At 40.5% G+C, this 13727-nt stretch overlaps 1 protein-coding gene across 1 annotated transcript in view; it reads left to right on the top strand.

Annotated features, from left to right (window-relative positions):
• The window catches only part of Task6 (TWIK-related acid-sensitive K[+] channel 6), a 431294-nt gene extending 424643 nt beyond the window's left edge, over nt 1–6651 (top strand). The window contains exon 4 of the mRNA XM_067152421.2: nt 6373–6651. Coding sequence (XP_067008522.1) covers nt 6373–6651 — 279 coding nt within the window. The remainder of the gene's footprint in view (nt 1–6372) is intronic.
• The last annotated feature ends 7076 nt before the right edge of the window (nt 6652–13727 follow it).

Raw genomic sequence — 13727 nt, forward strand, 5'->3', positions numbered from 1 at the left:
TCTTTGAACATTTTGCAGGTAACACAGAACAAACAACACAATTAGTTTTGTGACTCTTGTCCTGCTGCTCCCCAAGAAAGTGCCTCTCTGTCAGGCACACTTGAGGTATCATATGTAATCAGAAGGTCTTCCTCGTTTTGCCGGTGGACTGCATTGATACTCTCGTAGAAGTCCCATTATGACAGAATTTCTGAAATCAGGACCACTAATTTCCCTCTTTTTGAAGCTTATAGTACAGTATTCTTCCATTTATTAGTGCGGTTTCAATGAGAAAATACCACAAGACCTGATACCACTTGAGTTTCTTGTGTAAAAATACATAGTTTTCAGTTGATGAAATTTATCAATCCCATTCATTTCATGGTTGTAATCCCATCCCAATATCAATAGCCACCATTGCCTGAATATCTTCTATTGTGCATTCAGTCCATCGATTATACCTCGAACGTGGAGGAAAATCAAATGTTTTATCTAAACACTGCTCAGCATATCTATTTGCTTCTGTTACAGTATGTTCATACACTGAACATGGCATAAATTGAAGAAATGCCTTGTATGGGTCATCAAAATTCAAAACTTCGCTTCTCACTTTTATATCAAAATTAACCCCTTCACATAATTTCACTTTTGTAATTCTTATGTCATCACTAATATCCCATCAGTTCGATACAGAATGAAGATTTTCCTCGTTGACACTTTCTTCTGAACAATCACTATGCACATCATCACTTGTATCATTGTCCAAATTTACTGAGCAGTCTGAATCAGAATTGACCACTAAAAGATTGAAGATTTCTTCGCTGTTGTTGTTCCATGCACTCGTAGCTGCTGAGTGAAGCCTGCTATCAGCCAGACAGCTGACAGAAATGTTGGTGGACGGGCGGGTGAAAGATAACAAATAAACATAGGTCCAGTATTGGCAGCAAGGTTTTCAAGCTATGCTTATTACATAGTCAATACATGACTACAGATTTAATATGTGGGTATTTACTATGTAATAATTCTTCATTGGGAATACACCACTTATCTGCAAGTCACTTGCGTGTCAGAAATGTTGCCATCTTCATCAGAACTGCTGGAACCTTCCAGAGAAACAATGTTTCTTGTCACATTCTCTTCCACAAAAACTTAATTTTTCCTCATAGATTCTTTCATTTCATTCATATTGTAATGGTTGTCGAGTCCGCCATGCTAACTCGCTACGCGCCGGGGCCGTCACCCATCGCCCCACCCCCCTTACGCTCGAGCGCGCCAATCCGCGATCAACACTCAAGCGCTCCCAGCGCCCTTCTCACTTCTATCTGCGGTCGCGCCGCAGCGAACTACAGAAATTACTGGAAGACTAATCTGGAGTCTTCTATTTCACGAGGTCCCTCGATCCATCGAACATCCGGACTATTCCAGAACGGCTGGCGCAGGTATAAAAGAGCAGTTAGTTGCCTACAGAGGAGTCAGTGAGAGCTAGTCAGTGAGAATTGGTGAGTGAGAGTTAGAGAGTGAGTGAGCGGAGAGCGCAGTCAGTGGTAGCCTGGGATGAGATGTCAGCCTGATCGAGTATCAGCCTATTGGAGCCGAGGACTCATGCCTGTTCCCCTGACGTCGTGTGTGTGTGTGTGTCCCTTGAGGCTGGCTGCTGGAGGAGAACCTGGAGTGTTCTGGAGCGGCGAAGAAGGGAACACTAGGAGACGACGTGTGTAGACCGCGAATGAGGTTCGACGGACAGTGAACAGCGGATGCTATCCCGACCTGCGAGGCTGACGTGTAGGCTGTGGACTGTGACAGCGCTAACGAGTGTGACTGAGTGGCTGAGAGAGTGTACTGCAAATAATCGATGACTCTGTGTGTATGTGTGTGTGTCATTGTAGATGGAATATAAGAGAAACTAAGAGAGAGAGAGCGAACTGTAAGTGTGTGACCGTGTACGTGTGTAACTTGTGGCTCGGCTATCGTCTGTATGTGTGTAAATCTGTAGTTGTAGTGCTTAGTTAATAAATCTTAGAAATAGGACGCTACCAGGTGCGGTACACATGTATTCATTTAAGTACCCAGCCAACACGTTATAACTGGCGTCAGAAGTGGGATGGACAAGTGTGATAAACTAGTGGATAAACTTTTACGTAAAACTGGTGTCAGAATCGAGTACCTGGTAGCGAATTTTGTAGTCGACAGAAATATCTACTAGCGAAATGAATTCCGAACAGCTCCAGATTTTTCTAAGCAAGTTTAGTGAGCTTGAAAACAAAATCTTATCTTCCTATGGCGAACTCATTAGTGAACTGAGATCTGAGCGGAGGTCAAACCCGGACCAGCTGAAAACCGATTTGAGTGAACGGAAGAGTGAGGACGAAGTGCGCTCTCTCGAAACCGAGGTCGACGATGACGACGAGCGGGATGGCAACGAACTGGACGAGAAGGGATCCAAAGAGATGCTCGCGGTTGTGGAGTCCGGAGTTCGAGGCCCAGAGGTGGAAGTGAGTGCCCTGCGTGCAGAAACGATGGCTGTGGAGACGCGAATGAATCCTGCTAGCAGCGACGGCGGCTCCACCATCGTGAAGTTGGAAAACCTACGGGACGACGGGATTACTTCCAAGAGAACACGCCATACCCAGTTCGAGACCGGATCGACGTCCAAGAAGAGTGCCGAATATCTGATCGCCGGACTACGTGTACAACGCAGCCCCCAGCCAAGTTCGACCTACGAGGAGGTTATGGGAGTGCTCGACGTACGCTGCGGTGTCCACCAACAGAGAGCCGCCTACCGAGTCCAGTCGCAGGAGAGGACTCAGCGCACAGATATAACGCCGCGGATAATCGACACCGAGATCGAGCGACTAGGCGACGTGACTGTGGAAGAGTTATCGCGAGGTGACACCGAGCTCGAGGCGGCTGACACCTGTGATAAACTATGTGGCGCTGAGATCCGTCCAGGGAGGACGATCGGCAGGAAAGAGAACTACGAACTGGCTCTGATGATGGCCCACGAGACAGAGGCAGCGACTGCAACGGCATGGCTGGAGGGACCCCTACTAGGAGACGGAGCAGCAATGGAAGACGAACCGATGACCAACGAACGAGGATGCTACCTGACTAGGACACTTGTTCCGGCACGAAGCTGCGTGCCGGTACGAACATCAAATTCCGCACCCCGGAAGAAGAGGAAATCCAGCAGGGCTAAACCTGGGACGAGCAAACCAGTCCCGGGCATCACACCAGAGGACTACGAAGGCGCTCAAGCCCTGAAAGTAGACGCGGGTGTGGACGAAAGGAAAACCACTGAAGTTCCGGCTGCCACGCGAGGACTTGCTGATCGTTACCACCGGGAACGAGGACACAGTCGACCGGACCCAGCAGATCCCCCATGGGAAGGTGGTGGCCAACCGAACAAACTGTATTGCAGTGAATCGTGGAGCTGCTTGGGACGAGCAGCCTTAAGGAGGGGGCAATGTAATGGTTGTCGAGTCGGCCATGCTAACTCGCTACGCGCCGGGGCCGTCACCCATCGCCCCACCCACCTTACGCTCGAGCGCGCCAATCCGCGAGCAACACTCAAGCGCTCCCAGCGCCCTTCTCACTTCTATTTGCGGTCGCGCCGCAGCGAACTACAGAAACGACTGGAAGACTAATCTGGAGTCTTCTATTTCGCGAGGTCCCTCGATCCATCGAACATCCGGACTATTCCAGAACGGCTGGCGCAGGTATAAAAGAGCAGTTAGTTGCCTACAGAGGAGTCAGTAAGAGCTAGTCGGTGAGAATTGGTGAGTGAGCGGAGAGCGCAGTCAGTGGTAGCCTGGGCTGAGATGTCAGCCTGATCGAGTATCAGCCTGTTGGAGCCGAGGACTCGTGCCTGTTCCCCTGACGTCGTGTGTGTGTGTGTGTGTGTGTGTGTGTGTCCCTTGAGGCTGGCTGCTGGAGGAGAACCTGGAGTGTTCTGGAGCGGCGAAGAAGGGAACACTAGGAGACGACGTGTGTAGACCGCGAACGGGGTTCGACGGACAGTGAACAGCGGATACTATCCCGACCTGCAAGGCTGATGTGTAGGCTGTGGACCGTGACAGCGCTAACGAGTGTGACTGAGTGGCTGAGAGAGTGTACTGCAAATAATCGATGACTCTGTGTGTATGTGTGTGTGTCATTGTAGATGGAACATAAGAGAAACTAAGAGAGAGAGAGAGAGAGAGAGAGCGAACTGTAAGTGTGTGACCGTGTACGTGTGTAACTTGTGGCTCGGCTATCGTCTGTATGTGTGTAAATCTGTAGTTGTAGCGCTTAGTTAATAAATCTTAGAAATAGGACGCTGCCAGGTGCTGTACCCATTTATTTATTTATCTACCCCGCCAACCCGTTACAATATGAAGCACAGCATGTTTCCAATTCTCACTCGTTATCGAATCCAGAGCTTCTTCCATCAACTTTATGACAAATGACACAATTAAGCCTTTGTTTTGGCAGGTGACATAATCCTTTGCTTGAACTCATATTAGCTCAACAGGATTAAAATATCAATGTTATGGCAGCGGCACCCTTAGTATCATATGTCCATTCTTTGAAGCTATGTCATCAGTTACTTAGGATGGAATATGGGACTTGTGTTTCTTAACAAGTTTCATTAATTCTACCTTCTTCGGATCTTCTGCTGCCTGTACATTTCTGTGAATTGATCAGTCTATCATTTTTTATTGGATGCCATTTTCAGAGCCTTGTTTAAAATTAAGGAGTGATACAATATTTTGCATACTTTTATTGGATGCCATTGGTTAAAAGGAGTGATCAGTATTTTGCATTATCCATAAAAATCACAGAAGGTTTCTGTAAATTGCTTAAATTGTACTGTAAAATATTTGGAAAACATTTCATGGTTCATTTCCTCATAGTAATCACCCATTTTCTTAAATTTAAAGAAGAGACAGCTACTTGACACAAAGCTCCTGGATGTTTCAGCATATAAAAAAATAATCCTGCCCCCCTTAGCCAACGGATGCTCATTACTCCTCCAACCATGTCATATGTCTAGCCTTTAGTCATGCAATGGTTGGCATTGACCAAAGTTTTATCCAGCCAAATTATCTCTTAAAAATCATGCATTAGTAACTCCCTCCAAAACCTACATTGCTAAGCAGAAATGTCTACTTTACCCATTACAATTTTTGTACTGTTTATTTTCTTTAACAGAAACCTTTCGTTGTATACACTCCTAAGCAATGTTTCCCCACCTTGAAGGAATGAAGCATATCTGAGAGATACATGTAGTTTAGTGATGGTCGGGTATAGTTTTATTTCACAATATGCATATGTGTGACATCGTATAGCATCCTGCTGGAAAGAGTCAGTGTTTTTAACTCTCTTCTCTATTCTGCATTTCTTTCCAGGTGTTCCTAATCCAGTTGTTTCTGACTGGGTTAATTCTAAATCATACCCATATTTTCCTGTTTTAACTACAGTGTTCCTCCTTACTCTAATCGCAACTGCAGTTGTATTTAGCACTTTATTTACAGAAATGAGAGGACCATTTTTTTCTGTCTTTCATTCAAAGTACTCTTGTACATGACAAATAACATCCCAAGTTTGTCTCTTGATAGGAATGCATTTGCCAAAACTTTTTCTCTTTTCACTTTCTGCTGTTAGATTAAAACTAAAAGATAGGCATATATACACAAGCAATATCTAAAAATTAACAGTACAGCTATAACTACATTATTATCATACAGACGCATATGTATTTAGAGAAGCTGTTTATGAATAACGATAACTATTAGAAATGGAACAGCTACTATTATACATTTTTACACACAAATACTAACATAAAGTAACCTTCACTGTTAAGAAACTGATTCTACAGTGAACACTCCTTTTAAAAGCTAGTAATTTCTTGCTGCACATGTTAGGAGAATGGCAACATAATCTTAGCCAGTCTAGAAAGCCAAGGATAACCGCCGAGAAGAATCGCCGTGCTGACCACTTGACAAGTCATTATCTGCAGGCTTTCAGGTTGAGCAGCGGTCACTCGGTAGGCCAAGGCCCTTTGGGGATGTTACTCCTTGTGGGAAGGAGGGGCGGGGGGTGTTGGTGGAACATAGTCTTAAGCCTCGCCTCGCCTCGCCTCTTCTCTTGTCTTCTCTTCTCTTCTCTTCTCTTCTCTTCTCTTCTCTTCTCTTCTCTTCTCTTCTCTTCTGTGTTGACAATAATTTACTTACTGATTAATTGTTTTTATTTACTGAGAAGTTAGTTCCACCAATACTGCCTAAGAATGTTAACTTTTGATAAGGGCACAGATGCACATTTCCTTTTATAAAGTAATATTAATATTTTACTCAAAGAAAATTCCAATTAAATGACAATGAGTATATTGTATCAAATGTTTTTTTCTGTTCACAGGCAGCACAAGGGGCTGTTCGACTGGAAGGAGATGTAATTACTGCCAATGGCTCTATCCTCAGTGGCCAGCCAGGAGGCGACTCCAACTCCATCACTGAAGATGCTGCCTCCGTGTGTAGTTGTAGCTGTTACCCCAACCAGAGCAGAGCAAGACATCGTTACACTGTTCGCCGTTCACCAGGAAAGATTGCACACTTGCTGCCCCTCCAGCCGCTGGGCCCAGCTACTTTAGTGCGTTCCGAGCTCCCTCCCTTGCACACACATCGTGCCTCCATCTGACATCTAGTGATTTTCTGTGCTCTGCCAATAAAACATATAATATTTTGTAAGACACCAGCGTTTCAATTGAGGTGCTAGTAAATACATTTTTTAAACAAATGCTACCTGTAGTATTTTGTTGGCCATGCCATGCCACAGAAATACAGAACAATTTAAAGGTGGTATTCATCATGCTCAGATGTATATAAAACATTACACTGATTCCATAATTTTCAATTTTACAACTAAAACTATGTTATTCAATATTTCTACACATTCTTTCATAGTGGTAGTTCAGAAATGGAAACTCTGAAATTATTTTGAGACATTATCACTTTAGACCCAAGTTTTCTTATTTCATAAATTGATAGCACACGTGAGATCCTAGCCATCAAAGCATCAATGGAGCTGTGAAGTTTCGTGTGGATCACAATTAGAATATTTCGATTTTGCATTAAAAATCACAATTTCATATTCAACCAGTGCCGCAAATGATGTAACAATAAGTGGTACAGAATATCATTTCTTAATTATTGGACCACAGTTCACATACAGGGTTTGGAAAAATTCTTGAAACTAATCTTTAAATTACATTTTTAAAATTGCATTATTATTAAATTAGATTGTTTTGGAAGTAATTCACTACAGTTACTCTCAACAATCCTGTGATTTTATAGGTCTATTATTTCAAACATGATTTTAAATCTTGTTGAGGAGTATTGTGAATTCTGAATGAGAAGGGGATGCTGTTACTAAGAATGTATTTTTTAAATAATTGGCTATGAAATTTGTTTTCACTTCCTGTGTTATAAGGGGATAAAATTTGCTCACTAGTTTTATCACCAGTCCTGGAAAATATTTTCCTTCAGTTTCAAGATATCTTTTTCTTATTAACATACAGTAGAAGTTCATGAAGTAGGCAGACATTGACAATGGAAATTCTCAATTTTTGGCCAGTATAAATTTGAATTTCTAACCTACTTCTCTAGTATAAAGCAAATTACATTTTGTGCTAGATGAATATGTCATCAGTAAACCAATTTCTAGCAAACACATCAGTTCTCCTTCCAGCTTATGAACCAAAGAGGGCAGGTGATTGTAATGCTCCTGATAATCTTGATTTCTGGAGTGGTATATGAGAGAGTAAGAAAAGCACTGCCTTCATGCCTCGCCCTCAGAAAAAAAATCCATTGATGGAAAATTTCCTCTCAATATTTACTAGTATTTAGACAATGGAGCCATCTGGAAAATGGTAGCAAATTGTTAAGGGGAAATCTGGATTATCTATTTCTGTTTTGGGCTTTAAAATAGTACGAAATGTCCATTTAATATGATATATAATTTGTTCATAATATTCTTTTGGAAACATACAAAATTAATTTTTGAACTGCCTACTGCAATTGAAGTATGGGATTGGTCAACAACGTGTTTAACAGATAAAGGAAATACATCTCTGACTTTGAATTTGCTGCCCAAGTAAGCACCTCAAGAGTGTGTTGTGGCCGACTTGTTCAGTAGGCTTACAAATTTACAAATAAGCGGGAAAAATGTAGTATTTCCAGCATTGCCAACACCGTGGTTTTCTACTAAATCTAGGTATTTTTAATCTTTGCCAATGGGAAATTTTTTTAACACATTGTGGGCAGTGGGAAATCTGGTCTTTTCACGCTTACATCAGTGGATATTTTGGTGGTTTTTCTGCTAAACTTTTATTCAGTATGACAGTATAATAAAGTAATAATTTAGTTCAAATTTAAGATCTTGACATTGATAGTCATGCTACCATTGAAAGGTGAGCCAGGGAAGACCTGAACTGTAGATGGACCCAAGATGTAGAGGATTCCGCTAAAAATAAACTCTTCAGTGCATCTTTCTTTCTACTTTCATAGTGAAGTATCACTTCTTCAAGTGTCATATGCACTTACGGTTGTTGATTCCCCTTTTTGAATCATGTAACTTGGATGCCAGCACAAAGATTAATATTGTAAATTGGATGAAAATCATGGACACCATTCATAACTGGTGTAAAGCAATGAAATATTGCCATCCATTTCAGGAGCTGGCAACATTTGCACTGCCACACCTATCATTGCCATGGTCAAATATAGAAATGGAGATTATTTTTAGTAGAATATTATTAAAACAAAAGCCAGAAATAGAATGACCAATCATTCAATCAATCACTACTGATCTGCATTTAGGGCAGTCACCCAGGTGGCAGATTCCCTATCTGTTGTTTTCCTAGCCTTTTCCTAAATGATTTCAAAGAAATTGGAAATTTATTGAAAGTCTCCCTTGGTAAGTTATTCCAATCCCTAACTCCCCTTCCTATAAATGAATATTTGCCCCAGTTTGTCCTCTTGAATTCCAACTTTATCTTCAAATTGTGATCTTTCCTACTTTTATAAACGCCACTCAAACTTATTCGTCTACTAATGTCATTCCATGCCATCTCTCTGCTGACAGCTCGGAACATACCACTTAGTCGAGCAGTTCATCTTTCTCTCAATTCTTCCCAACCCAAACTTTGCAACATTTTTGTAACGCTAATCTTTTGTCAGAAATCACCCAGAACAAATCGAGCTGCTTTTCTTTGGATTTTTTCCACTTCTAGAATCAGGTAATCGTGGTGAGGGTTCCATACACTGGAACCATACTCTAGTTGGGGTCTTACCAAAGACTTATATGCCCTCTCCTTTACATCCTTACAACAACCCCTAAACACCCTCATAACCATGAGACCCAAAGTGATAAATTTTCTTTCATTGATTCAGGCAGGACTGGGAAGAAACAAACAATGCTGCCATATGAGTTACCAAACAAAGTATTACAGCAAGAAGGGACTGTGAGAACATATCAGACATCTGTTTCTGTTCCTGCTTCTTCCTCTATGCTTTCTATTAAAGTGTTAAAAAAAAGAAGACATCAATGATTTCAGAGTATTAGGTAAATTCACCTGAAAATATATTTCAAACTACAAGGGTATACTTCATTTTTGTGTTGATATAAAATTTTTGTAACTCAACAAAGCTTTAGGTGGGGAAAGGGATGTTGGACTAGTGGTTTATGGTGGTTTTCAAGCAGCTGTATAGTGGGTAATCCTATTCCACTGTTGGCAATACTGCTTGTTTACATATATGGTTTGGTCTTGTGTTTCATTATCTTCTGTATTTATTGAATTGAATATGGGCAGAAATGCTGATAAGGTCTTTAAAAAACAGAGGTATGTTGGAAAATCAAAAATTATTCCAATTCCAGAAATGGAAATGCCCTCTACTTCACATGAGCTGTGTGGGCTATTTATTCATTCATTCATTCATTCTATCTCAGCAGATGAAGCATCAAACCACAGACTCTGTCCAGTAAATAAAATACTGGTAGATACAGAAGAACAAATCAAGTATATAATGTCCACAGTTTACAAGCTACTGGCATGGAAGAGGTGAGATCAGTTTTCAAAGACTTGTCTGATACTGCTCTCATAGAGAAATGCAGGCATGGAAAAATGCAAAACACCAATGAAAGCCTGAATAATATAATATGGAGCTGTATTTCAAAAAATGTATTTGTCGGTATTTGAACTCTTCACTCTGGTGTCTACGATGTTATAGCATCCTACGATAAAGTACATATAGTGAAATGTAAAACACTGAGGAAACCGGGCATCAAAAGTGGAAGGAATGCTGTGACAGCATTTCAGAAGACTGCCATGGAGAGGCTTTGAGGTGCAAAAAGGGCTGAAAGTGAGTTGGAGAAAACTGCTAGGAACAAGAGGAGTGCCAAAAAAAAAACTAGGTTATGACATAGAGGAGGATCCAGCTAATCCATCACATGGACTAGGAATGCTCCAAAAGTGTAATTGTTTTCTGTGAACTTGTTGTTGTTGTTTGAGTCATCAGTCCATAGACTGGTTTGATGCAGCTCTCCATGCCACCCTATCCTGCGCTAACCTTTTCATTTCTACGTAACTATTGCATCCTACATCTGCTCTAATCTGCTTGTCATATTCATATCTTGGTCTACCCCTACCGTTCTTACCACCTACACTTCCTTCAAAAACCAACTGAACAAGTCCTGGGTGTCTTAAGATGTGTCCTATCATTCTATCTCTTCTTCTCGTCAAATTTAGCCAAATCGATCTCCTCTCACCAATTCGATTCAGTATCTCTTCATTCGTGATTCGATCTATCCATCTCACCTTCAGCATTCTTCTGTAACACCACATTTCAAAAGCTTCTATTCTCTTTCTTTCTGAGCCAGTTATCGTCCATGTTTCACTTCCATACAATGCCACGCTCCACACGAAAGTCTTCAAAAACATCTTTCTAATTCCGATATCAATGTTTGAAGTGAGCAAATTTCTTTTCTTAAGAAAGCTCTTCCTTGCTTGTGCTAGTCTGCATTTTATGTCCTCCTTACTTCTGCCATCGTTAGTTATTTTACTACCCAAGTAACAATATTCATCTACTTCCTTTAAGACTTCATTTCCTAATCTAATATTTCCTGCATCACCTGCCTTCGTTCGACTGCACTCCATTACTTTTGTTTTGGACTTATTTATTTTCATCTTGTACTCCTTACCCAAGACTTCATCCATACCATTCAGCAACTTCTCGAGATCTTCTGCAGTCTCAGATAAAATAACAATATCATCGGCAAATCTCAAGGTTTTGATTTCCTCTCCTTGGACTGTGATTCCCTTTCCAAATTTCTCTTTTATTTCCTTTACTGCCTGTTCTATGTAAACATTGAAAAGGAGAGGGGACAAACTGCAGCCTTGCCTCACTCCTTTCTGGATTGCTGCTTCTTTTTCAAAGCCCTTGATTCTTATCACTGCAGACTGATTTTTATACAGATTGTAGATAATTCTTCGTTCTTGGTATCTGATCCCTATCATCTTCAGAATCATAAATAGCTTGGTCCAATCAACATTATCGAATGCCTTTTCTAGATCTACGAATGCCATGTACGTGGGCTTGTCCTTCTTGATTCGATCCTCTAAGATCAGACGTAAAGTCAGGATAGCTTCACGTGTTCCTACATTTCTTCTGAAGCCAAATTGATCTTCTCCCAACTCAGCTTCAACTTGTTTTTCCATTCTTCTGTAAATAATACGTGTTAAAATTTTGCAGGCATGAGATACTAAACTAATGGTGCGGTAGTTTTCACACCTGTCAGCACCGGCTTTCTTGGGAATAGGTATAACAACATTCTGCTGAAAATCGGATGGGACTTCTCCTGTCTCATACATCTTGCACACTAAATGAAATAACCTTGCCATGCTGGTTTCTCCTAAGGCAGTCAGTAATTCAGAGGGAATGTCATCAATTCCACGTGCCTTGTTCCTATTGAGGTCACTCACAGCTCTGTCAAACTCTGACCTCAAAATTGGGTCTCCCTTTTCATCAGCATCAACAGCCTCTTCATGTTCCAGAACCAAATTATCTACATCTTTACCTTGATACAACTGTCGGATATGCTCCTGCCATCTTTCTGCTTTGTCTTCTTTCCCTAGAAGTGGTTTTCCATCTGAGCTCTTAATATTGTGAACTTAGTTTCCCAAAAGTTTGTTTTTTTGTAATGCAGTGCACCTGTTCTCAGAAACTATTAGCAACAGAGGCATGAATTACAATTTATTATTGTGATTGCCAGCTACATTTTAACATAGGCTATTTTAATTTAATGATTTGTTTAGAAATTACATATTTCCAAAAAAGGTTGAAATATTGCTGTTGAAAAAATATAGGAAAGAAACAATATAATCCAAAACCACTGTGTTAAAACATTCATCAATATCTACATTACAAAGTGTAAAAAACTTGAGAGTTGTAGGACCTATGGTTCTTTAGGAAGGGTGCACAAATTTGCTGAATTTAACTTTTCTAATATAGGTACTGCCAGCACCCTTTAAATTTTTCCCATTACCTGAGATCATAATCGGGTATTCTGAGCTGAGAAGTTAATACCTTACCTTATGAGCCATCACAAGGTTCTAAATTCAATTTTTATGCTTTATGTCTTGCTTTAGATTTTTTTTTTCCTTAGTAGTTGATTACAATGGAATTTTAATGCCAGAATTAAGACAATGCCACATAGTTACCTTTCTTCCAAAGTATGACATCATGGGCAATCTACATTCTAAAGATAAAATGTTAACTTAGGTAAAGCGTTACCGGTATTCAGAAATTGGGCTCATGTTATTTATGTTCATTTGCACTTATTCGTTCCTTTCCATTACCTATATTGACCCTTTGGGTTCCTTTCCTCCTTTTGTGTTTGTCCTGTGTTCCTGGTCTTTTACCATCTGTGTTCATCTTTATCTTTTTTGTCTTTCCCTGTGTTTATCTGGCTTTCTTCATATCCAACACTTCTCAAATTAAGACTGAAGATCTGTGAAGATGGCCCCTCAATGAATGTTGAAGCTCTCCCTCCTGATGAAGCTAGGAAGCAGAAACAAGCTTGTCAGATGCTGTAAAGAAATGAGTATAGAAGAACTGGAATTTATTGGGAAAGAGCCAAATCTATTTGAAGACAGCAGTGTATGAAGATGTTGAGATTGTTATTATCTTTTGTGTTTCCTTCCTTTCTCTTCCCATACTGCCCTGCCTTTCTGTTTATCCTATTATGTACTCCTTTTGATGTTCGTATCTTTTTATATATGGTTTATATATAACATCATTATTAATAGGATGTATAAATCAAATGCGCTAAAAATTTTATCCCTAATTCAGTTTTATTATTAAGAGAATTCTGTTTTACGTAACTTAACTCTTAACAAACTTGTTTTAGCATATCAGCTTATGATCATCACAGAATTTTAGAATGATCAGATCTCAAGAAAGTATCATTGATGATTCATTTTTCCACATCCTTTCATTTATTTCCTTGATTGGATGAAGTTGAAACACTCAGTGAATAACATTCATAATTAATTCTAGTCATGTGCGATATCTCAGTCTCCAGATACAGAAACAAGCTGGCCTTCGATGCTCATTACACTCTTTGGAAATTATCAGAAATAGGGGCACCAACTTGAAGAATATATTGGGGAGGTCAGGCAAGCCTGGATTCTATCAACTTTCTAAGGCTTGGTTTTC

This window comes from Anabrus simplex, chromosome 1 (genome assembly GCF_040414725.1).
Source record: "Anabrus simplex isolate iqAnaSimp1 chromosome 1, ASM4041472v1, whole genome shotgun sequence".
Lineage (NCBI taxonomy): Eukaryota > Metazoa > Arthropoda > Insecta > Orthoptera > Tettigoniidae > Anabrus > Anabrus simplex.